At 51.1% G+C, this 22799-nt stretch overlaps 9 protein-coding genes across 9 annotated transcripts; 5 read left to right on the top strand and 4 right to left on the bottom strand.

Annotated features, from left to right (window-relative positions):
• Window positions 1-82: 82 nt before the first annotated feature.
• Window positions 83-1706, bottom strand: V8C40DRAFT_245222 (class II aldolase/adducin N-terminal). Its single transcript, XM_083215837.1, has 3 exons — window positions 1230-1706; window positions 815-1059; window positions 83-741 (listed from the first exon to the last, which is right to left on the bottom strand). The coding sequence occupies exons 1-3, from the start codon at window positions 1372-1374 to the stop codon at window positions 184-186; spliced, it is 948 nt and encodes a 315-aa protein (XP_083073003.1). The 5' UTR covers window positions 1375-1706; the 3' UTR covers window positions 83-183.
• A 464-nt stretch (window positions 1707-2170) lies between these two features.
• On the top strand, window positions 2171-3922 carry V8C40DRAFT_245220 (cytidine deaminase-like protein). Its single transcript, XM_083215836.1, has one exon. It carries the CDS (start codon window positions 2582-2584, stop codon window positions 3185-3187), a length of 606 nt encoding a protein of 201 aa, XP_083073002.1. The 5' UTR covers window positions 2171-2581; the 3' UTR covers window positions 3188-3922.
• Window positions 3923-5842: 1920 nt separating this feature from the next.
• On the top strand, window positions 5843-8557 carry V8C40DRAFT_274920 (serine hydrolase domain-containing protein; the record flags this gene model as incomplete). The annotated part of the gene is made up of 3 exons (XM_083220652.1): window positions 5843-5867; window positions 6679-6793; window positions 6862-8557. 3 exons carry the CDS (start codon window positions 5843-5845, stop codon window positions 8555-8557), a joined length of 1836 nt encoding a protein of 611 aa, XP_083073001.1.
• Window positions 8558-8623: 66 nt separating this feature from the next.
• V8C40DRAFT_245217 (DYW family of nucleic acid deaminases-domain-containing protein) lies at window positions 8624-10743 on the bottom strand. The gene is made up of 2 exons (XM_083215835.1): window positions 8860-10743; window positions 8624-8787 (listed from the first exon to the last, which is right to left on the bottom strand). Exon 1 carries the CDS (start codon window positions 10687-10689, stop codon window positions 8863-8865), a length of 1827 nt encoding a protein of 608 aa, XP_083073000.1. The 5' UTR covers window positions 10690-10743; the 3' UTR covers window positions 8624-8787; window positions 8860-8862.
• A 2362-nt stretch (window positions 10744-13105) lies between these two features.
• V8C40DRAFT_245214 (uncharacterized protein) lies at window positions 13106-13973 on the bottom strand. Its single transcript, XM_083215834.1, has one exon. It carries the CDS (start codon window positions 13907-13909, stop codon window positions 13520-13522), a length of 390 nt encoding a protein of 129 aa, XP_083072999.1. The 5' UTR covers window positions 13910-13973; the 3' UTR covers window positions 13106-13519.
• Window positions 13974-14047: 74 nt separating this feature from the next.
• On the top strand, window positions 14048-16409 carry V8C40DRAFT_245210 (insulin-induced protein-domain-containing protein). Its single transcript, XM_083215833.1, has 2 exons — window positions 14048-15347; window positions 15423-16409. The coding sequence occupies exons 1-2, from the start codon at window positions 14457-14459 to the stop codon at window positions 15816-15818; spliced, it is 1287 nt and encodes a 428-aa protein (XP_083072998.1). The 5' UTR covers window positions 14048-14456; the 3' UTR covers window positions 15819-16409.
• A 295-nt stretch (window positions 16410-16704) lies between these two features.
• Window positions 16705-17907, top strand: V8C40DRAFT_245208 (PrpF protein; the record flags this gene model as incomplete). Its single annotated transcript, XM_083215832.1, has 1 exon — window positions 16705-17907. A coding segment is annotated over one exon (1076 nt), but the record flags the coding sequence as incomplete, so codon positions are not given.
• On the bottom strand, window positions 17889-20303 carry V8C40DRAFT_245206 (metallophosphoesterase family protein). Its single transcript, XM_083215831.1, has 5 exons — window positions 20003-20303; window positions 18643-19925; window positions 18286-18585; window positions 18145-18233; window positions 17889-18084 (listed from the first exon to the last, which is right to left on the bottom strand). Exons 1-5 carry the CDS (start codon window positions 20201-20203, stop codon window positions 18014-18016), a joined length of 1944 nt encoding a protein of 647 aa, XP_083072996.1. The 5' UTR covers window positions 20204-20303; the 3' UTR covers window positions 17889-18013.
• Window positions 20304-20694: 391 nt separating this feature from the next.
• On the top strand, window positions 20695-22667 carry V8C40DRAFT_245203 (EXPERA domain-containing protein). The gene is made up of 5 exons (XM_083215830.1): window positions 20695-21355; window positions 21430-21456; window positions 21535-21671; window positions 21732-21966; window positions 22021-22667. The coding sequence occupies exons 1-5, from the start codon at window positions 21154-21156 to the stop codon at window positions 22101-22103; spliced, it is 684 nt and encodes a 227-aa protein (XP_083072995.1). The 5' UTR covers window positions 20695-21153; the 3' UTR covers window positions 22104-22667.
• The last annotated feature ends 132 nt before the right edge of the window (window positions 22668-22799 follow it).

Below are 22799 nucleotides of genomic sequence, written 5' to 3'. Positions count from 1 at the left end.
TTCTGCATGATCCATGTAGTAGAAATGGATCTTGATAAAGAACAGCAGTCTTCACGACAGTAGAACAGGGGCAACACAAAAGAAAGAGAAGAGAAATCATAGTCAAAATTATATGTGCATCATTTATTCATTCATCAATTCAAACCCTTTCCCTTTCCATTCCCTTGCCACCTCGCCCTATCCTTATGGTGTATCAATCTTTACATCGTCCAAGCCCCGCGAGATGATTTCTCCCGCCAGCTCAATCTCAAGCTCAATATCCGGCTGAGCCTCCTCATACAGCCAATGCTTCTCACCCGCCATCTTGTAGTTATTCATCGCCAGCTCATGCGGAATAATACTCTTCTTCAAGCTCGGATTGCCCGCACACGCAGCCTCAACCTTGAGCTGGATCTCACAGCTGCGCTCCACCAAGCCCAGCAAAAACGCAGCCTCATCAACAGTCTGCCCAACAGTAATAATACCGTGGTTAATAAGCAGAGCAGCCTTGCCCTTGGGACCGAGCGCCTTTGCAATCTGTCTGCCCTCCTGCTCGGCCGTCACGATGCCGGCGTACTCGGTGTCCACGGCGAGAACTCCGTAGAGATCACACACGTCTTGGGTGATCATGTCGAGAGGCTTGCCAAAGGCGCACCAGGCACGGCCGGCGATGGTGTGAGCGTGGCAGATGGCGTGGATGTTGTGGCGCGCCTTGTGGACTTCGGAGTGAATGTAGTAGCCTGGGTTATTCACAGGGCGAGTCTACAACAACAAAAGTCAGCTTCATGCCCCCTCAAGCGATTGATACAAACTAGATGGGGGGATTCTATCATACCCGGTTACCGCCGACAATCTCACCATCGCTGATCCTCAAGCAGACCATGTCACTGCCGTTGAGGAGGGCAAAGTGCTTGCCGATGGGGTTCATCCAGATCAGGTCCGGGAACTCTGGGTCACGGACGGAGATGTGGCCGGAGATGCCCTCGGTGTAGCCGTTGCGGGCCCAGTTGCGGAATACGGCGGCCATGTGCAGCACAATGTGCTTGCGGTGCTCGTGAAAGGAGGGAAAAGTCGGGATGCCTGATGGAGCGGGTGGTTAGCTGGAGATGCTGGGGTGATGCATTGCAGAGGGGGGATTCTCATGAGATGGGATGAATGTGAATAGATAGGTAGTGGCCATCAAGTGGGATGTGAGAGTAATGGGTATGAATATTCATGAATGTGAGAATGATCAATGGGGACGGTCGTACCTCGCAGGGGATTGGGGCCGCGGCTGAGGCTTTCAAGCTGGGATTCCATCTCCTCTTCCTCAACAGCAGGAGCAACGTTCATCTTGATGATGGACTGCTGTTCGGTGTGTTCCTCCTCGGTGGCGGTGGCAGTGGGTGGTGCCATGGTGATGAGTGTAGTGTAATGATGCTTTACAATTTATATGAAAGATAAGAGGCTAGATAGTGTCCCTATGCTACAGAGAGTATATAGAGAGGGTATAGAGAAGAAGTATATAAACATGGAAAGGAACTGAATCCGGCTCAATGCACAGCGAGCATCTCACGGGTGTTTATACTCTCTGGCACTCTCAGACAACCCGCTGCAAGGGGTGGAGAGGCTTCCGATGACGGCCAATGGCAAACCTCATGTTTGGTCTGATGTGAAGCCTGACGTAAGTTGGGTTGGCCGAAGCGCTGTAGTCAGCCGTTAGTGTCGTCGTGGATTTCCTATTCCAGGCCTGTGAGTTGCTCGCTGGTGCTTCTCATACTTGCATATCTGCTCCGGTTGTTGGGCGCTTGCATGCAGTTAAGCGGCGTTTGATATTTCTATATGCGGTGTTACCCCACTTGTCGGGCCGACATGCATGTATGCGGTACGATAGCTTCAATTAGTCGTCTAAGGATTGGATTATTAGCTCTGGGTATTCACGGCTTTCTCTCCGTTTTGGAAGACGAGGGGCATTTTGTGATTTTTATAATGACGCTTAAATGGTCCGGGGAAGGCGTACAAATGTCGTTCCCTAGCTCGGAGGGCGTTCCAGTCATGATCAGTCCGTATCTAAGGATTACCTTGAAGAATTAGTAGATGAAATTATAGTACGACTAAGGATAGCAGCGATGGAACCAACACTTGGATTTCCCCCACACTCTATGTAATATCACATTGGAAGGCAATTAATAATTGTGTCTAACTCCTCGCGGCCTATAAAGACATAATCATGGTAGCGCTTCGTTATTTAGGCGATGACAATGTCTCCCAATCTTTTAAACAACCATCTCTTCCAGGGTACTCGCAGCGAATTAATGTCAGCAGCCGGTCACTTCTGCATGCAAGCCACCGCCGTAACACAAGCACAAGCACAGCGTGAAGCACAAGTGTAAGCGTTAACCCGCTACAGAACCGACGAACCACACAGCCAAAAATGCCAACTACATTACTCCACGGATCGCAATTGATTAATGGAATAAAGATGAAACTGTCGTAGAATACATGTGTTTAATGTCTACATGGTTGAAAATGTCTATTTCTCTTCGATGGCAATCATTTTCCCCTCATCCCAATTCGGCCACTTACACGCCCCATAACTGGTGCTACGCCTCACATCATCTCCATGACATTTGATGACATCTACGACACTCTTACTACTACAGCCACTCTCAACCTCAAACCCCTCTCAAACGCCAAGCATCCGTATTCAAATTTAAATTTACATACCACCACAATGGTCAACCGAGAAGAAGCCCTCAAGCTCTGCGTCAGCCTCGCCCGCGAATCCCTCGAAGCAGGTGACTCCCCCTTCGGCTCCGTTCTAGTCGACGCAGACGGCAACATCCTCCAAAAGGACCGCAACCGCATCGTCACAGGCGAAGCAGGAAACTTCCAGGCCGACGCGACGCTGCACCCGGAACTGACACTGGCTCGGTGGGCGCAGCTCAACCTCACGCCCGAGGCCCGCGCCTCCGCCGTCGTCTACACGTCCGGAGAGCACTGCGCCATGTGTGCGGCCGCCCACGCGTACGTCGGGCTGGGCCGAATCGTGTATGTTACTTCCACGGCGCAGTACCAGAGCTGGATGGAAGAGGCCGGAGTCAAAGGGGGCCCCGTGGCGGCGCTTCCGATTAATGCTGTTGCGCCAAATATCCAGGTTGAAGGACCGATTCCGGGGTTGGACTTGGAGGTTAAGGCGCTGCATCAGCAGAGATGGCAGAAGCGATAGCTGAGGGTGAAGGCATCTGTTCAGTGGACTTGAGAGTAGAATTTCTTGGATGTATCTGTATCCATTAGCACTGGGGGAAAGCATTGTGACTGGGTTGAAAATGAGTCTTCAATCAAGTTTCGATACGAACAGCTTGACCTTGTTTCTCATATCTGCGTATCCGTTGCCATTCACCTTGTTTCTATTGCCAGAAATTTGCTCTGTTCTAATGACAAACGGCCAGCTGCAGGCATCCGATGTTCGTTCCTTGGAGAAGAGCGTTTGCTTTTTACCATCGCTCATAGGAGTGCTACCCAACGGGTTGAGAATGGGAATTTTGGTAAGCCTGAGGGAGCATCCCTACCCGATTTTGTGTGGATGGCATCTTACATGAACTTGCATTATGCCTACCTACCTAGGATCGTTCATGCGCGCCCATATTATTAATACATTGGACGCGGACATGTATGCGAGCTGGAGACTGGCGTGTTTGTGTTTCTTTCTTTGAACATAGCAGCATCCGCCACCGCACAGGGCAGCATCACCATGTACGTTAATATGAAGTCGGTGTTAATGATTGGATTACCTTTGTTCCCATTTCTGGCCAGAATCACAGCCGCGTTCGAGTAACACAACAGGTTCAAACGGAACAGGGCGTCTGCGTAACACGCATGCCTTTGAACACCTCTGGTGAAGACGAAACTCGTTCGAAACGTCCTTAGAGGTGATTCGTAGCAGTCGCCGCGGCAATAGCAGTCCACACCCCTGTATTAACTCGCAGTAGCAAGAGGCCCGGATGTTGGTGAATGGCAACGAACATTCACCCCTTTCCCGCTCCAGTTTCCCGTTTCTAATTCTGTTTCCTCATCTTGGACCACGCCCCATCAATCTCTGATTGCCGCCTCAGCTCCACCAGTAAAGCAGTGACTGCCTCACGGATGAGAACCGGAAAAGTTGACCAACGCCGGAAATCTTGTTAACAGCTGTGCGCAGTAACAATGGAGAAGAACAGATGTATTTATACTATATAATTTTGACATGAAACATTCGGCAGACTGCCTCATCGTGCCGTGTTCTAGAAGGCTGCTGTAACTGGGATGTGTCAGTACAACCTCGCGTCAAGGAAATGGGTATCTGTATAATAGGGGATGGGAATAGACAAACTATCTGTCTAAAGCTGGGGTCTGAGGAATACTTCACCTCGTAAGCTTCAAATTGGTCGGTAATTCTCCCATAGTTGCCCGTTGATAGAGAGGGTGCAAACGCTTTGGTAGGCAGATCTGAAGCATCGGATACATGTATCTCCCCCCACGAGCTTCCGTGAGGCAGGTGGATGTCTGGAGGCAGAAACAGAAGAATGATTGATGCATTCCATGTCCATCTTGGTTTTCTGGGTTCATATCTTGGATTTGCAGCCCGCCTCGTGTTTCAACATAGTTTTAGCAACACGGAAGGAACGGGTACTGGCAACTGTAGTGACTGACGCGGCATCGTGAACATTCGTCGTCTGGGTTGCGCCATGGCTCTTCAGATGTATATAGGAAGATGCCCTTCAACCCGAGCGAAGCATCTTGTTCATCCCGTGATTGTCAAAATATTGTAACGTTTAGTGCTTTCCCATTCTGCTGACGACTGCGAAGAGGGCGAAAAAGAAAAACCGATGACAAGATGCAGGAAATGACCGAAGAGCCCATCAAATGCCCATTCCCATGTTGGCGGAAGCCCGTTGCCAGCATCCTCCCTACGGTTACCGCGCCCATCTCGTCTGAGCAAAGCGCTACCATAGCCACGCCCGAACAGGACACTATTCCAACAGCAATCGAATCGCCAGAAGAAGATGCTGCTCCAGCCACGGCCGCCACGTCTGATGACAAAGTTGATGCATCGGCCACCCGGAAGAAGTTCCGGAGAAGGCTATTAGAGAATTTCCGGCTCCCAGGACTAAGGGACACACCAACGTCTACTCCGTCTACTGAAGAAATTGGCGCAGGGCTGACCCTTGATGAGCTCTGGGAGAAGCTATTGGATAATGGCCTTAAAAAAGAGAAACCAGAACGCCTTTCCGATCTATTAAAGTATAATTCTTGCAAGAATGGTATTCTTAAACTGTACAAGGCGTACGAAGAAAGAGCGGACACCAAGTTTCTGACAGCCATCAAGCCCGTTGTGGAAGGCCTGCTTGCCTTCAGTCCAGGGATCACCTCCTTGGCCAAGGCTAACAAATTGTTACCCTTGGTATGGGGAAGCATCCAGATCTTCCTAGAGGTGAGCATTGTCCTTATCGCTCTCACACGAGTAACTGTCATTTTTGCTGACTCTTTTGTAGAGCGCAAAAAGTATCTACAGTGTTTCCTCCAGCATTCAAGCTTTGCTTGATAGCCTTGAAACAATGCTACCGCAGTTACAAGAATACGTCGACCTACACCCTGACAACAAGCGTCTGTGCAAAATATCTTGCGATATGTGTGCAGTCTACGTGGACGCATGTATACAGACAGTCTTCTATCTTGAAAGGCGAGCTTTGAGTGAGTAGACCCGTAGTGCACCGGCCGGCCTTTGCTTTGCTAACCAGTCTGAAAGAGAATCTCTTCTGGGAGTTGTGTCTTGCTTGCCGCGACAGTAGACGCTTTGCTGATGCAATGGACAAATTGGAAAAGCACGAAAGGGCTTTCCACCATGAGGCGGACCTGGCTTCTGCTACGTATGTGAAGGACATCCACATGGCCGTGAGCGGAAGCGCGCCTGATTTGATTGCACCAGCCAATTCACAGAGCAGCATCCATGAGCAGCATACATAGTGGATGTGACTGTGTATCGTGACAGGCGCCGGATGGAGAGGACTTGTAAGGAGGCGGAAGGGGAGTGGCTTGGCACACAATCTGGTTCTTCTGGTCATTTGGGTTCAATCTTGTGCTTCTTCGTGTGAGTGACGAGGTTGTTGGGTTTCAATGCTATTTTTGGTTTCTTTTGGTTAATGCTATTTTTGACTTGACTTGGCCTCACTTGGTTTTGTGTTATTTGGTTTATTTTTGGTTTGTTCCGGATTGGACAACACACTTCGTTTTTTTCTTGTTCTAGACTGGGCATTGTCAGGAGTTCTTTCTCCTTTCTATACCGGGTGTTGCTGCGGGGCGGTTGGGCGGATCTTTTCCTTATAGACACTCTACTCTTTCTTTGTTCTTCACCTCAAATTAGAACAGAACAATGCAATTCTTTTCTTCTCGACTTCCACTTCCTTTGACACGTGTGGCAAAGCCAAACAATCGAACCAAGTGAAACACCAAAGACGGGATGGGTTTTGCAAGCATTGTAGTTTCGAGACGGCATCTCGACGGCGCAAAAGACAAAAAAAGGGGGACAGCAAAGATGAGCTGGGGGCGCATGTGCCACTGCGGTTCCTTTGCAGACCGTTCAGATTTACAACACTCTTGAGCCAATGGACTGGACAAGCTGCGATATTCATTTGAAAGGCGTTTGTTCACATCATGTCGAATCGCATCATACATACCTAGGTATAAATATTGCCTCGAATTTCCAGTTGCATTGGCTCATCAGAATCACCAATATGCCCATTAGCGCCCTTTCTACTTCGCAACACTTGGAGACAAGATTCAAGACACAATGCAAGTCGACCCTTTCCTTATTTTGCCCACCCCCTCTGTGAGTGATTATGATGTTGACTCAGGAATCAATAGGGCAGAAACCATCGCCGGGTCCCCTGGTGAAATAGTCCAACGTCTCGACAAGGCCCGCGATGCGATTGCCGAAATATTAAAGGAGAATCACATCGTTGGCCTAGCCAGTCACGTCATATTCAAGGGCGAAATCATATGGACGGCAAACATGGGTTACCGCGACATGGACCAAAAAAAGCCCGTGGATTCAGAGACCATTTTCCCCATCGGCGCTCTGAGCCAAGGCTTCACGGCAGCTTGCGTGGCTCAGCAGGTGTACAGAAAGGGGTTGAGCTATGACAACAAAATTTCAGACTTTCTTCCCCAAGTAAACAACAGTGATGCGACAGTCGGCGATCTTCTCGGCCATCGCACAGGACTTCAAACGTCTGATCACTGGCCACACTTATCACACGTTGGCGGCTTCCCCTGCAAGGTAAACGACAGGACGATTATTCCGACATACAATAACCTTGGGCCTCGGGCGACTCTGAGATATCAATTCCTACACAATGGTATTGGGTACGCCCTTCTTGGGAAGATTGTCAGTCCAAAGTATGCAGACTACCTCAAAGAGAATGTCCTGAGGCCTCTCCAGATGTCCCGTACTCGAGTGGCCCTGGATGAAGAATCTGACATAGAATATAACACGTCTCGGAGATACAGTGTTGGAGTCAATGGCCAACTGTTCGTACATGTCCGAAATTGCGGCAGTACTGCCTATAGGCACAACTTGATGCCATCAGTGGCCGTTGGAAGTATGATGAGCACCACAAATGATTTGGCCAAGTACTGCATCGCCCTCAATCGGGCATGGAAACGTCAACATCACACAGAGGATGTGGAAATCCAGACTCTCAGACACAAGCAAGTATTTCCAGATGTAGACTTGCTGTTCAATCCGCTCCAAGCTATAGGAGCGGGTGAAAAAGCAAATAAGAGTCACGCTGCTGGCTGGGCGACCTGCACGCTACCCGCTGTCATTGGAGATATTGGAGCCAACCCGGAGCTGATGAAGACGCAAATGCCCGAGCTCGGAACGGGCAGCGCCCCGGTTACGCTGATTTGGAACCAGAGCAGATACCACGGCACCCACGGCTTTGTCGGCCTGCTGCCGGGCTACGAAGCCGCGGTGATAGTGCTGAGCAACACGACGACGGGCGACGACACGCCCGACTGGATCGGGCAGCTCCTGATCCAGGCGACTCTGGGCAACCCGTACAAGAATAACTATGCTTTCCTCGCTGGAATAAGCGCACGCAACGCGCGCCAAGAGTATTTTGAGCTCGCTGAAAAATTACAACAAGGCCGACAAACCAAAGGACCCACGAGGTCTCTGAGCGACTATGATGGAAAATATGAGAGCGTTGTTTCAGGTCAGAGCGTCACTATCTGGAAGCGGTCATTTTTCTCGAGGCACCTGGGCAAAGAAGAGAGAGATGAGGACAAAAGGGGGCAAAGACGAAAAAGGAGCCCCCTCACAATGACTCTTTGGGGTGCCGGCCTCAGAGGTATTCCACTACATCATCATCATGGAGATGTCTTTACATGGTTCCTGTCGTGGAATCAAATGGCCGAACACGAATTTCCCTTTGTCCACGATGCACAGTTTTACACGATCCAGTTCCAGCCAAACAAGAGCGGCACACTCATTGAGTCTCTGATTTGGGTCAACGATTCGGCGAAACCCGAGGGAGAAGTCTTTGCGCGCATTTGACCGCCAATAGAAGAATTGTAGAGTAGTTTAGATGGTAGTGATGACAATATTGATGCTTAACCCCCCCTTGACTTGTGGAAGTGTCTGAGAGGCGACGATTCGTTTGAAGTGTATGCTCCAGTAACTATAACTAACTGGGCAATAATTCATTGCCATTATCACCTTGTCAAAGCCAACGAGGGGGAAAAAGGAAGTCTGTGTTGCTAATCTATTCAACATGGAAGGATTTTCTTGAGGGTGGTTAAAGTTCCATAATCAGCTTTCTTCTGTTGACATATGCTTCTCGATGACAGGAGACCAACCGTTCAAAGCGGTCCGTCAATGACCTCCGGGATAATACGCCAGTTCATTTCGATATGCAGCTGGAAATGGTCATTCACCATTTTCCTAAAATTATCACAGTCTTGGCATATCATGTTGCTGCTCAGTATGACGGCACTTTTCAACGAGATGGGGGGCTCATTCTCACTCAGCCCCATCAGATCCCAATGTGTCTGTTCTTTCTTCAACAACTTGCGTTCCTTCTTCTGTTGAGTTCTCATTGTAGCCACGAAAGTGTCGGACTCAAGTCTTGACAGTTGTTTATCGATGACATGAATCTTACGTTTCAGCCTTTTGACCTCCTGTTCATCATAAGATTCACCAAGCAATTGATCATCTGCACTGAAAAGTTGGCGGTCCAAGTCAATTTTCATCTCTTCCAGACGACACACAATGGACCAGACAGTAGATAAATCTTTTCCTTCTTGCAAAGAGGTTTCCACTTCAACGACTGAGGCATCCAACGTCTGGTCATGCTGTCTGTCTTTAGGTAAGAAGACGTGCTTGTCCAAGAAGTAGGCAATCAGCTTTTTCTCTGCATGGCAAGCATAATACTGGCCTGGCTTGCCCTGATTCCAGCTTAGATATTGCGGTTCTTCGAACCTATGGCCAATTATAGATGCGATGTAATAGACTTGCTCAGTCCAGGATGGCATATCGCGAACGTTTGGAGGCAGTGAATTAACACCCCAACCACTAGTTGCCGATATCCGAGCAAACTGATCTCCCCGGTCAAGAACGGCAGCAGTTTTCTTGATCTGCGGGACGGGGTAGCGTTGAATGGGACCATGAAGAGTTATTGCCATCTCTGACTCGGATTTCTTGAAGAAATATTTCTTCCGCTCACTCTCTGAAAGGGGCCCAGTGTATGCATGCCGCTTCTCAGTGTTCGAGTCACCGAGTAAGATAACGATATGTCGTCTGTCGCTGTCACGTTCGGGGACGTTGTCTGCAGCCGCCAGGCGAGAGCGACTGTATCTCTCCTCTTCATTTTGGCGAGTTGGCTGTGCTAAATCCATTGCACTGCGGCCGTGACGGTCCTTGGCCAATTTGGAGGCATTAGACTCGAGCAAAGCTCTTACGCTCCTCAGATGGCCCCAGAGGGCGGCCTCCATGAGCGCACTTCGTCCGTCATTATTGGCAGCGTCGACGTCTGCTCCGTTCTGTAAAAGGAGCGACACCATCTTGTCGCTCTTTTCTGCCGCAGCCATGATCAAAGTTGTGTTTCCAGTCTCATCTTTTCCATGCAGAAAGAGTTTCGCCTCGGTTGAAGTCTTCAGGTACTGGCTTACTGCACTCAAGTTGCCTTTTACACAATTCGAAATAGCCAATAGAATCTTCTTTTGCTCAATTGTATCACCGTCAGAAAGAGTAATAGTTTCGAATTCTTTCGCATCATTGTAGAGATTCAAAATTGGCCCTGCCTTTGGTTCAGTGCCAGAAACTCTCATTGCAGAGCGAAAAGAATCGGCCAGTTCGCCCTCATCACTATCTGAAGAACGTAGGTTGTCATCCGTGTGATCTGCTTGCAAGCTGGAATTCACAAAACAGGCCCTTTTCTTGTCAATCTCGTAGCCGACAAGTCCACTATTCTCATCGATGGGAAATATGAACTGATATTGGCCACTGGGGAGGCAGGGTGAAAGGCGCTTCCCCGGATCCTCGACCTCCTCGCTGTGCGGAAGGCGCTTCCACGGATCCCCGATTCCATGTCGATGCAATTCATCGCAGTATGGACATTTTACAGTAACGCTGGATGAATTCCAGTGAATCACATCAATTTTTGGACACGGGAATAGGTTGTTAGACATACTGTCTTTGAACAGAAATGGAATTAAGTATTTCTCAATGGAAAGAGTGAGTTGCAAGAAGAAAGCGACTTTTTTTTTTATACACAGAGGCCGCTTTCCTCCCCGCACTTTTGACGTTGGCCGAAGTCATTGAGACAGGCATGCCTGGTCACATGCTGTCGACGCCTCTTTTGGAAACATGCTGCATTCCAGCACTGGCTGAACACAGCGAGACTTGGATTGCACGGAGAAGGGGATTGTTGGGCAGAGGCCAGGACTTGGTCGGGCATAACTATGGAGCACGTATAGCAGATGGAATCCCCGATTATCTGGTGCTATTTCGTACTCAGCGTATGTGTACTTAGCAAACTGTCAGCAGTCAGTGTAATGGGGCCTTTTGAGATCCAATCCTTCTTCGTATCTGTCAAAGCACCCGGCATAGATGGTAACACACTGCCCATAAGTTATACCTATACCGTCGCCTCCACTTTCAAATCTTGTTACTATCTAATGATACCCGGTTTCTTGAGCATATGCTACCTTACCTAGTACTCTCACTATCTTCTACGAGATATGCACCACAAAGTTTGTCCGGTCTGCAGGCAAGCAGCTTGGCCAAAAGTCTAAGCGCATCTGGGCCGCTCACGAGACGCCACGCGGACCAGGAACGCGAGGGGGGCCAAAGGGGGATGAATTCTGCTGTGGTTGGCTGGGCGTTGATGCATAGCTGACCTCCATGGTGAGCCCAGTGGTTCCAAGATGAACATGTTGCCTTTGGGTATTGGTACACGTGCGCCAATGGGCGGCATTGAAGATTGATGTCCATGTTTGTCTATTTTACACGAGTGGTTGTGTTGCCGAGCACCGACAGGGTTCTGCCTGATCTAGTATGGATGTACGGGGTACGGAGCCCTTCATATGTATACTTGCATGCACGAGTATATTGAAATGCGGGGAGGAGAGACAAGAGTCAAAACATGCATTGTCACATGTCAAGATGGGGTGCTCGAGTCGCCGTGTTCCGTGTCCCGTGGCTCCGTCCAGATTTGAGTTTCGTGAAATGCGGCACGGCCAGCTTCTGGCTCGCCTTTTGGTTCCTGGCCCGAAACACGCCTTATCCTCCGGGCTAGGCGATGAAGCGACGAAGAAAAGAAAAAAACCATGGCAAAAGACGAGTGAGCCAATGGGAGGAGAGGGAATGTCATCCCCGGCGGCAACTTAAACTTCTCCCCCTCTCGTATCTCGTACATATACCAGTCTTTGTATGTATTAGTAGGTATATACGAGTATTAGTAGTAAGGTAGTAAGGGTGTAACAGAAGGGAGGGGTGGTGAGGAAGCGTGGTGATTTGACGATGCTGGGGAAAATGGGGTGGGATAGAGTTGTGCCGGGGGTCGCTTATGCGGCTGCTTTTGAGTGTGCGGAGAAATTGCAGCCCAGCTGACTGATTTACTTTTTACTTTACTTTTTATTTCTTTTTGTCTGCTTTGGCGTCTACCGTTTTTCAATAGGTCGAGTTTTAATTCCGGGGGTGCATGAGGTACAGTATTGCTGCTTGGCATGGGTTCTGTAGTTAGGCAGAAGAACCGCCTCGTCTATATTCCCCCTGTTTCAAGAGCCGCAGCTGTAATAAACGAAGCAGCTTGATAATCCAAAGAGTGACAAACGAATCTTCCCCCTTTGTCTCTTGACTATTGACGTATCCCTTGGAGAAGGGGTTCCGTCAAATATAGGCCCAGGCCCGTCCCTCGTGATGAGCGGCGAAAACGGATATTTGCAGCTTTGACATGCGGAGTAGCGCCCAAGAATTGCCCTAAAAAGGGCTCCATTGCACAGTGTGAGAAATCCGAGGGCTACAAGGCACTTATAGTACCGGATACTGCGGTTAGTGCTGGGTAAGGGATCTGCGCTGTCGGTGTTGGTCTCGTGCGTGCCATCTTTTGCAGGTGAGGAGGCCGACGATCTGTATGACATGCAGTTATTATGCATTGGAACTAGGCATGTGAGTTGTTCATAGTTTGAATAACCTGAGAGCTGTGGCGCTTTTCTTCAACGGTCCGTTCAGTTGATGGTGACTAGCGCTGAGCTATTGCTACACCATTGTGCAATGATGGATGGAGGCAAGGGAGGTTGGGCACGGGCCGGTTCACGGAGTCGTTAATAGCATTGAAGTACGAGTATCAAGTCAGTTGGGCTACGGGCGCTGAAACCCGGGCCCTTGGTCCGGAAACCATCTTGACCGTCGGAAATGGGCTGGGCTGAAGCTGAGAGCTGCCGCTGTCAAAAGAGGCTGAATGCATCTTGTGCGAGGCGGCTCCATGTACATCATCTGTGCTGCTGCGTGTTGCCTCTTTTGTGTCTGGTGCATGTATAACATTAGCCGCCGGCTGGTTGTATAACTATACGTTTGCAGATCCTGTATAGTATTGATGGACGATCTATTCAAGCTCTCGGTGCTTAATCACAATGACAATGAATGCGTATTATAAATATATACGAGTATGCAATGCTCAATGAAGATCTAGGCTGATAATGTTGAATCTACAGAGTACCACCGTCTACAAGTCCCGCTTGCAGAATTCACACTGTCCAGACAGGGTGTCTTTGAAAGGGGGCCAATATTGCCCGCCTAGGCCTAGTCATGTGCAGCTTTTGGGCCTGTTCGGGTATTTTTGTTGAGGGGCGCGCTGCATGCATAAGAGCCAAAGAGCGTTCGACGAATGCGCTGCGTTCCTTTTGCAAGTGTTGTGTGTATAAAGACAAGTGAGAGAAGAGTGTGTACAGTGACAGTCGAGGGCAAGATTGGGCCGAGACGAGTTTCATTCGCAGCCATTGAAACGCCAGACGCCATTTAAAGCAGCTCGACGCCCCCTCCCATCCTCTTGGGCTCTGCTCTGTTGATGCCTGTTGTTATTGCTATTAACGATATTTCTCTTACCCTCTCTTCTTCTCTCCTTTGCATCGGTTCGGTCGGGTTCAGCCGAATCGGCCATCTCCGCTTGTCCCCAGCAAAACAGCTGCAATCCATCTGCAGCAGCCCGGAATCTAGCCGCCCCCTGGTGCAGGCTGTGTATGTCAGGTACATTTTGAGCTGTAGTGCAAACGGCACAGCCAACAGCAACAAGAAGCAACATCCTTTGATCACTTGGCACAAAAGAAAAGGTATGTAAATCAAGAGAAGAAAGAAGAAGAAAGAGAGTGGAAAAGAATGAAAGAGCAGACAAAGTCCCACATTTCCCATTTCCCGTCTTCGTCTTCGTCTTCGTTCTTTTTTTGGTGGCCCGATCCACCCGCTCTGTTGGGGCCCTGACACATGATGCATAAAGCAAAAACTTACCACCCGAGCATCATGGCAGAGCCACTTTTGCCATGTGATAATGCAACACAGCGCTGACTCTTGTTTCTTGTTTTTTGTTTTGACGCGCAGGATCCCGAACTACATCATTCCATCTCCTTTTCCCTTCGCCATCAGTCGTCAGCGGATCCACCGGCCCCGAAGCTTAATCAGACCATCAATTCGCTTTCGGAAGCTCAAGATCCCAGCCTTAGCGGTGGAGCTGCCACGCCGTCATCGCAAGCATTGCAAGCATTATCCAAGGCATCGTTTTACGTTTTAAAACACGGGCTTTCGTCTCCCCTGCAGCTCTGCCTGCATTCTTGACTTGCGCACGCGTCATACCGGCATTCATACATTCGCTCTACTCCAAGACATTGTCGACATCAGTTGGTATTCAGCGGGAAAACACACACACACACAAAGAAAAAAAAAAGAGAGACACAGCGCAAACATGAACGATAATACAGCAGCAGACGGTCCTCCCTTGTTCCGCCCCATCCCTCGCCGGCCCTTTGTCTTCGACCTCAAGTGTTCCACGCCTCAGCCTCAGAGCCTCACGCCTCCCAAGGACGACGAAAGCGATAGCGAAGAGCAGCGCCTCGAAGACGAGATCCTGCTCGCCCGCTTCCGCCGCGACCTGCTCAAGTCTGGCTTCCTCGGTTCACGGCCGTCCGACGACTCTCCGCCCGACTCTCCCACACTGCTCACCCAGTCGCGGTCCACCGCAGACCTCAATACCTCGACTCTAGCGGGCATTTACGACTGTTCAGACCAGGACGAGGTCTTCAATGGCGCAGGCGACGATGACGAGGAGGAACTGCACAACCCCTGGGGGACAGGCGCCGGATCACCGATGAAGCGGCGCGATAGCCTTAGCCGTGCTACATACGCACTCATGCGCGATCGATCAAGACGCCAGTCACACGCCAGCACCGAGACGAACCGTCCGAAACAGCCCATAACCCCTGGATCCAGAGCGCTGTGGCTGGCTTCACGAGCTCTAGTACTGTTCGTGCTGGGAGCTGGCTACGGAGTACTGGTCACCCACTTGCACCAAGAGCAGGGTCTGCTTCAGCTATCCGACGCCGGCAACGGGATCCCACGATACAACGGATCGTACACTGCCATGTGGGGGTTTGCGCTCGCTGGCGTTGGCATGGGTGCGCTGCAGCCGTGGGTTGACGGCGAGTGGGACGGCATGTTTGGCTGCGACAGCGGCGAGACAGAAGTCGATTCAGTCGAATCTACGTACGACGATGACGAGAGACAACCCCTGCCGGAGACGGACTGGGCGCTGGTGATGAGAGCAATCGGTGTTTTCGTTGGCGTTGCCTTTGCAGTGGTGAGTTGAATCCCGGTGTCCCCTCTATGGAGTTTGCGTAACGTAACGTGACTAACTTTACATGCTCCAACGCAGCGTCGTCTCTCATGGACATCAAGCTCACAGGTCTCATTGGCCGTGGCACTGGCCAACCTGTTCCTCTGGTGGCTCATTGATAGAACCATGCCCGCCCTCGTCGTGTCCACCGTCGTTGGCCTCGTTGGAACCGTCTTCCTCCTGAGCGTCAGCCCCGACATTATCCGTGCGCCCTCGACCACGTTTGCGCAGGCCAACAGCAGCTTCTACGCAGAGCCCCATGCCGAGCCGGCGATGATGCTGGGCGGAATCGCCAGCCAGGAAACCGTCGAAGCGGGCATCTGGATCCTCAGCGTGCTGTTCTGCACGTGCCTCTGCTTTGGCAACATTGGCCGAAGACTGGCGAGGGGCAGGTCAAAAGGTCGCTGGGCTGGACAGCATCTTTACGGCCGATAATGATTAAACGCCATTTTGTCATGAAACCCTTTTTTCTCAAACGTTCTTCTTGGGTCTTTCTTTCTTGGAATAAGCTCATGGAAATGGAAAACTGGTAGAAAGGGTTCAAAGCGGGACTACTGGACAAAGCATTGTTTTCAACGTTTTCTTTCTTTCTTTTTGAGCTGCACTCTCTGGAGCAGCGATATGCATGCATCATCATCATAGCGAATACCCATGGATAGGTATTTTTTATTGCGGTTATTTGGGGAACAATTGGGTATTGACGGCGCTTTCAACAGGGCAAATTGGGCCACAGGTATTTGGTGACAATGTCTACTATGACGGAATCTTTTATAGAATGGGTATCTCGGTATTACAGAAGTATCATATCACGAACATATGAGCTTTGGACTGGAGTTTTTCTTGCACGGGGCTGCTCATGGAGTAGTGCCACTGCAGTAACACAAATTCTCAGATGACTAATTGCCGCTACAAAATGGTGTTTTGTGTTGATCAAACTTGTGAAAGAGTGTATGTAGTGCCGAGGTAAATCAGCTGTTGTAAATGATCTCCATCAATATACCCGCACGTCGTGCTAGCTTCACCCAACCTCCTCGTCGTTTTTATCCCTACCGTAGAATCAGCTTTACCACTACCTAGTACTTAGACTAGCAACCAAATACTCTCCTCCACAATATCACACATTCTCATCACCACGCTAATACGCAACAACCCCCTCTCCCTCTAAAGCACACAATCTCACTCAAAACTCACAATCACAATCTCATCACAATGCGCCGCCTCCCCGCCTGGTTCGTCCGCAGCGGCACCTCCACCGGCCTCCTCTTCAGCCGCGCCTCCCTCCCCCCCGTCCCCTGCCAGTGGCAGCCCATCCTCGCCCCCGCAATGGGCTCCCCGGATCCCCTGTACGCCCGCCAGCTCGACGGCATGGGCTCCGGCATCTCCTCCACCTCCAAGGTCGTCGTCATCGGGCCCCCGTCATCATCTAGCTCCGGCGTGTCTTCTTCTTCCGGCGCCGCCTCCGGGTCCGATGTGGGGCCGGCTGTCGACGCCGAGTTCACCTTTGTCCAGGTCGGCATCCGCGACGGCACCCTCGACCTCGCGGGAACATGCGGCAACATGTCTGCTATCGTCGGTCCCGCGGCGTGGGACATGGGCTTCGTCCCGCCTTCTCGGATCGCATCCCGTGTTTCGTACGACGCTGCCACGCGGTCTCGCTGGGCGACGCTGCGCATTCTCAACACGAATACTAACAAGGTCGTCGTATCACGGTTCCAGCTTGACGGCAGTCCGCTCGCGTACTCCCCGCATGGTGACTACGCCATGGACGGTGTTCCAGGGACGCAATCTCCCATCACGCTCAGCTTCTTAGATCCCGCCGGCGCAAAGACCGGTCGGGCTCTTCCCACGGGTAATCCCATTGACGAACTCCATCTTCCCGACGGCAGCCGTGTCAAAGCATCGCTCGTCGATGTCAGCAACCCAGGCGTATTCATCACCACATCCAGCCTCGGCATCGACGACACCACAGCAGCAACCCTCACCCCCTCCCTCGTCGAAGCGAATGCCCCCCTAAAAGCCCGTCTCGAACAGATCCGCCAAGCCGGCGCCTCTGCAATGCGTCTAGACCCCAAGATCGAGAGCGTGCCCAAAGTAGTCATGCTGCTACCCCCAACCGCGAAAAAGTCCGCCGAGACGGACATCCAGTGCCTCGCCATGTCCATGGGCCAGGCGCACAAGGCGGCGCCCCTGACGCTCTCGCTGTGTCTGGGCGCTGCATCGCAGATTGACGGGACGATTGCGGCGGAGATGATGGGGGGTGAGAAGAAGTCTGTGGTCAGGATTGGGCATCCGAGTGGTGTGGTGGATGTTGGTACGACGATGAGGGATGGGAGGATTGAGGAGGCGAAGCTGTTGAGGACGGCGAGGGTGTTGATGAAGGGCGATGTTTACTATTGAGTATCATATCATACCATGCCTGGCTTTGAAAAGGAGTAGTTTTGGAGAGTAGAGTAAGGAGACTTTCTTTGTTTTTATCACTTATAAAGTAGTAGTAGCGTTGTGGCTCAAGCGAAGTTGCGTTGCGGATCGCATTTATTATATTTATTATATTTGACGGCATGTCATCATCTAAGAGTCTAATCTTTTCTCTCAACTATAATATTCATGTATACATTAACTCGTGGAAGGCTTTACTGAAGCGCAACAGGGCAGTTGTCAACGTTCTCTTGCCACGCGAGTTTCGCATAAGGAAGCATATAGTCTACTACAAGTTAGCTTCAAGGGCCACAAAAACAACAGATTCTACAAGAGATGGACATACCCTGCGAAGTAAAGCTGCAGTCAATGTAGCAGCTTACCATGTCGGAAGTGTAGCTGGCACCCAAATCCGACAGGATTAATGACTCGATACTACACAAATATTAGTGTCATATTGCCAATTGCTATGTAAAAGTTGGCTTACAAGTCGAAAAAGACCAGGTCAACGACTTCGGGATCCTTGCCCTCAGGAAAGTTGGCCTCGGCCTGGAAATAGCCCGGCAGGCTGTAGTTGGGAATGCCGGTGTGCTCCGTGTCATCACCATCGGTGCCCCAGTCATCAGTGGTGGCATAGCCCGAAGTAACAACCTCCTGGCGACGGACGACGCCGTGGCTCTGGCGCATCTCGCGTCGGGTGAGGTAGCCCAGAGAGGGATCAGTGCACGAGTCGCGGGGGATGGGCATCGTGGCGAGATCACGCTTGGCGACGGGACCTTTGTTCAGCCTAAAGTCATGTTAACATCACAAACATGTCTGGTTGGGCATAAAGAAAAGAACTTACTTGGGCAAAACAGTCTTGGCCAAATCATACGGCACGTCGGGGATGTAGAGGAAGACATCACGGAAAGGAGAGACGATAAAGTTGTCGTCGTAAGTAAATGGTCCCTGGTGCAGATCGAAGCGGATCGCTCCAGTGTTGCCAATAATCAAGCGCGACTTGTCCTCACGAGTCTTGTTGACAACAATGGCAGTGACAGCAGGTACGACAACGCCAGGGAAGATGTTGCTCGAGTTGTCAAAGGGCACGCAGGAGATGCAGTAAGTCTGAGGAGCGCAACCGTATACATCACCCAGCTTGAGATCCTCGCGCACCTTGGTAATATCCCCGGTGACACGCAGGCCGGAGCCGTAGTCAAACGCCTGCTCGGTCTGCTTGGTGTGGTAGATGAACGTCTGGCGGTTCCAGTCAAGGTATCGGCGGGAGTACACAAAGGGGGACTTTGCGCCTGCTTTTGCGGGACGGGTTGGGTTGGCCACACCGTGAGGGTTCTTGACTCCGTTGTAGCCACTGTTGCTGGAGCTGAAGCCCGTCATGGACATCCAGCCAAGCGTCTCGCAGTACCGGCCGGACTCAATGGCCACCGAGTTGTCGTCGTAGACGGCAAAGTCACGGATGTGGCTGTGGCCTCCGAGGATCTGGATAGGGGTGGTGGGATGAACCTTGCGGATCTCATTAAAGACCGTCTTGAGCGTGTTGGACGAGTCCGTCTGGCGCACGGGGTTGTGGCCAAAGAGGATAAAGACGTCGATGGGATCACAGGTGTTGACGGCATCAGAGAACCACTCCTCCTTGACCATGTCCGCGGCCTTAAGCACCTGCGAGGCGTTGGAGTTTCCAGTAAAGTCGAACAAGACGCCGAAGGCCATGACGCGCAGCCCCTTTTCGGTGGTGAAGTAGCGGTGCGTGGCTCCAATATACTCGTACTGGCCCGACGTCTGGTTGAAGGCCTTGACGTTGGATGTGACATATCGGTCGCCCCATTTGCGCGCCCAGTTGTTAAACATTTGGTATGCCACTTCGGACACGTACAGCTCGTGGTTGCCAATCGTCAGCAGATCGTAGGCAATCTCGTCAAAGATGGGCATCGAATCGGTGCCGTCGATAGTAGTGGCATCTGAGACGCCGTTGCCATCGTGCAGATCGCCAGTGTCTATCAGGAGCAGGTCGACGCCCATGTTACCGGCCGTCTGCTTCATGCGCCGCGAAAAGGTGACAAAATCACCCCAGTCGGCGCCATAGTTTTGCTCCTTGAGATGGCCCTCCAGCCAGCCATGCGTGTCGGTCTAGTCGCAAGATGCGAGTCAGTATACATGTAGATAGTCAACCAAACCTACGACAACAGCAGTATCGGCATACATACCGTATGGAGGAAGTTGAGCTGCCCCCATTCAAGAGGCGCCTTGGGTCCGTATGCCGCATTGGGCACTCCAGGCTGGATGCGCTTGACATGGCGAACATGCTCAACCGTGTTGGTAGGGCCGTAGCACGACGAGTCGCTCCCACAGGCCAGCGCCGTGGGGAGCAGAGCGGCGAGCCCGCTGGCAACGGCGAGAGTCTTCATCTCTGTGAGCGGTGGACCAATTGACGAAGATCTCTGGGCAAACGGGCAGACAGAGAGACAGAGAGTCGAGTGAACTAGCACAGAGAGAGAGACACTGTCTTATATCCGTCATCGGCCACCTCCGGACCCTCGCAATCTTGCCGATCTATCTGCCTCTCCGCAAGTCAGCACAGGCTCGCCGAAGAACTTGTGTAGCTTGGCATTCACCTCTCTCTCCAGCTCTCCAGTTAGTATGCAGCACCCATTGCCGACCTTCCTAAAGCAGTATCACGGCCTGCGGAATCCAGCGACTGAGCCGATGCAGTGCCACCCCGATCCAGGGCCCGGCAAATCCGCTGTCAGATAGGCCAAGCAGCGTTCCTGACTGGCCCATGTGGGCTTGCATCGACGCTTGCCGACAAGCATATCGGAGAAGGTTGTTGGGGGTTGGCGCAAGAGGCGTCTCGAACGGGTCACCGAGGCTGTTTGAGTTTGGGTTTGTGAACGTAATAGTCCAGCCACAGCTAGAATAAAATAGAGGAGGAATATGTTGTTGGTAGGGACTTTTGAAAGAGTCAAAGCTCTGTGAGTGAGCTGATGGCATGGGTTCTTTGTTATCCACGTGGGCCTTATCAATCGGCATTAGCTAGTCATTATTCAGACGAAGCAGCATACAGTAAGATCAAGACTCATGATGCAATTGGCAACTCTTGGAGCAATTAATCAGTCTAGAAGAAAAAGAAGAAGAAATGAACCAAGAAATATCAATCAATCAATCTTGCTTCAATTCAATGCACCATCTTTCAGCTATTCTATCGCCTAAGCCAATCTGTCAGCCCTTGAATACACCGCTTCCATCAAACCATGTCCACCAAAGCTCCACAAGCCTCCGAAAAACCTCGTCCCTTCAACCAACCGCTCTACTGTACACCCTCGTCACTTGATATTACTTGTCCATAATACTTACCGCAATGGACCATCCGTACTACCCTCTCGGCGTCTCCATCCCCGATTACCGCCCAAATGATCTCCCGCTCTCCCGCTCCCTCCCCATCTTCGGGGCCCTAATCGGCTCCATTGTAGTTCCGGCCTACCTCCTCGCCGGCTCCGGCTCCGGCTCCCGGCGCCGTGTCCGGTCCATCGACCGGTTTGCCGCTTCGTGGTTTGCCTTGTGTGAGTTGGTCCCATTCATGTATGCACTGAATCTAGTCTCGAGACATGGCTAATGGCAGGCTTTCTGGGGGCAGGTGGCTTCTTACATATCGCCTTTGAAGGTTGGTGCTCATAACTGCTATGAAAGCATCATCTCGCCTTTCATTACACAAACATTGTGTCTGACTCATCTTGTATAGGGTACTACATCCTTCACCGCACAAGCATCTCCAGCAAAAACACGCTCTTTGCCCAGCTCTGGAAAGAATACACCCTCTCCGACTCACGCTATCTCACCTCCGACATCTTCACCGTCTGCGTCGAGACAATCACCGTTGTCAGTTCCTTCTTCTACCCTTGAAAATTCTTCTCAAAATCGTCTAACGCGCTCATCCAGTTCGCCTGGGGACCATTGAGCCTTATCGCCGTCCTCTGCATCTGCACCAACCACCCGTCCAGACACCTCTTCCAAATCGTCGTCTGTGTCGCCCACCTCTACGGAGTGGCCTTGTACTATGCTACCAACTGGGCTGAGCAACGCTTCCACGGCGTGTCGTACAGTCGACCAGAGTTTCTCTACTTCTGGATCTATTACGTTGGATTCAACGCCCCGTGGGCCATAGTCCCCTTCTGTGAGTGGCCAGCGCCTGGCGGAGAGGCTTCGAAATCTGACCGTCCCGTGATAGTGTTATTGGCGGATAGCTACAAGCGGATAGTGACGGCATTCCGAGCATTGCATGAGAAAGAGTCTCAACAAAAGAACGAGTAGGGTATGCATCTTACTTGTACAGATTGAAGGGCGTAACTGCTGTCACTCTCCTCTCACATTGGCGCTCCATCTCTTCCACTACCAGCCGGATTGACCAAATGGCTCTGCGCATTGCTTTCAGCTCGACCCCTGTACCAATCTGGCCTCACACTTACGAGTACGAGTGCCATACAAGCACAAGCATTAAGCAGGGAACATACCTCATAGCCGAACAACTCACGGAGTTCAATTTCTGGCTCCTCCAATCGCGGAACGTCCATCCGGTGCACTAGTTCACTCCCTTGCTTCCCGTCCTCAGCCTCACTCTCGTCCAATTCCGTGCCAAGCATTCACGCTCTTATGCAATCGAATGTCAGTACACAAGAGGCATAACCACCTTTCTCCTCAGCCAAGGCCAGATCTACACGGACGTGCCGCTCCGTCCCGGTATGCTAGAGCCAACTTTTCTCCTAGTAACCTTGAAACCAGCTAGTACCTGTTTCACAGAGCCGGTGAGCTCTGTGGGAACTAGAATCCTACGCAATAACGATATTTTGAAGCATAAAGATAGCCTCTGTTACGAGCAAAAGAAAGTTCAGGCGAGCAAGAGAAGCCCGCACCCTTTTCTTACTCTGCTGTACAACTCCGCCGCAAGTGGCGTCAAGACTCGTATGATACTGCACATGGGCGCATTTGATTCATCGAAACTATTCCTCT

This window comes from Trichoderma camerunense (assembly GCF_050948025.1).
Source record: "Trichoderma camerunense strain CBS 138272 chromosome Unknown V8C40scaffold_9, whole genome shotgun sequence".
Lineage (NCBI taxonomy): Eukaryota > Fungi > Ascomycota > Sordariomycetes > Hypocreales > Hypocreaceae > Trichoderma > Trichoderma camerunense.
Note: the sequence above shows the minus strand (reverse complement) of the source record. Positions and strands in the feature narration are given on the sequence as shown.

Bases quoted from the DNA above. Each gene is read 5' to 3' on its own strand.
- V8C40DRAFT_245222 (XM_083215837.1), bottom strand. From the start codon at position 1,374: ATGGCACCACCCACTGCCACCGCCACCGAGGAGGAACACACCGAACAG. The intron at 1,060-1,229 runs GTACGACCGTCC...CCGCTCCATCAG, and splicing joins CGGCCCCAATCCCCTGCGAG to GCATCCCGACTTTTCCCTCC. The intron at 742-814 runs GTATGATAGAAT...TTGTTGTTGTAG, and splicing joins AGATTGTCGGCGGTAACCGG to ACTCGCCCTGTGAATAACCC.
- V8C40DRAFT_245220 (XM_083215836.1), top strand. From the start codon at position 2,582: ATGACATTTGATGACATCTACGACACTCTTACTACTACAGCCACTCTC.
- V8C40DRAFT_245217 (XM_083215835.1), bottom strand. From the start codon at position 10,689: ATGTCTAACAACCTATTCCCGTGTCCAAAAATTGATGTGATTCACTGG.
- V8C40DRAFT_245214 (XM_083215834.1), bottom strand. From the start codon at position 13,909: ATGGGAAATGTGGGACTTTGTCTGCTCTTTCATTCTTTTCCACTCTCT.
- V8C40DRAFT_245210 (XM_083215833.1), top strand. From the start codon at position 14,457: ATGAACGATAATACAGCAGCAGACGGTCCTCCCTTGTTCCGCCCCATC. The intron at 15,348-15,422 runs GTGAGTTGAATC...GCTCCAACGCAG, and splicing joins TTGGCGTTGCCTTTGCAGTG to CGTCGTCTCTCATGGACATC.
- V8C40DRAFT_245206 (XM_083215831.1), bottom strand. From the start codon at position 20,203: ATGAAGACTCTCGCCGTTGCCAGCGGGCTCGCCGCTCTGCTCCCCACG. The intron at 19,926-20,002 runs GTATGTATGCCG...TCTTGCGACTAG, and splicing joins AGCTCAACTTCCTCCATACG to ACCGACACGCATGGCTGGCT. The intron at 18,234-18,285 runs GTAAGCCAACTT...ATATTTGTGTAG, and splicing joins GACCTGGTCTTTTTCGACTT to TATCGAGTCATTAATCCTGT.
- V8C40DRAFT_245203 (XM_083215830.1), top strand. From the start codon at position 21,154: ATGGACCATCCGTACTACCCTCTCGGCGTCTCCATCCCCGATTACCGC. The intron at 21,457-21,534 runs GTTGGTGCTCAT...CATCTTGTATAG, and splicing joins CTTACATATCGCCTTTGAAG to GGTACTACATCCTTCACCGC. The intron at 21,672-21,731 runs GTCAGTTCCTTC...GCGCTCATCCAG, and splicing joins GCGTCGAGACAATCACCGTT to TTCGCCTGGGGACCATTGAG.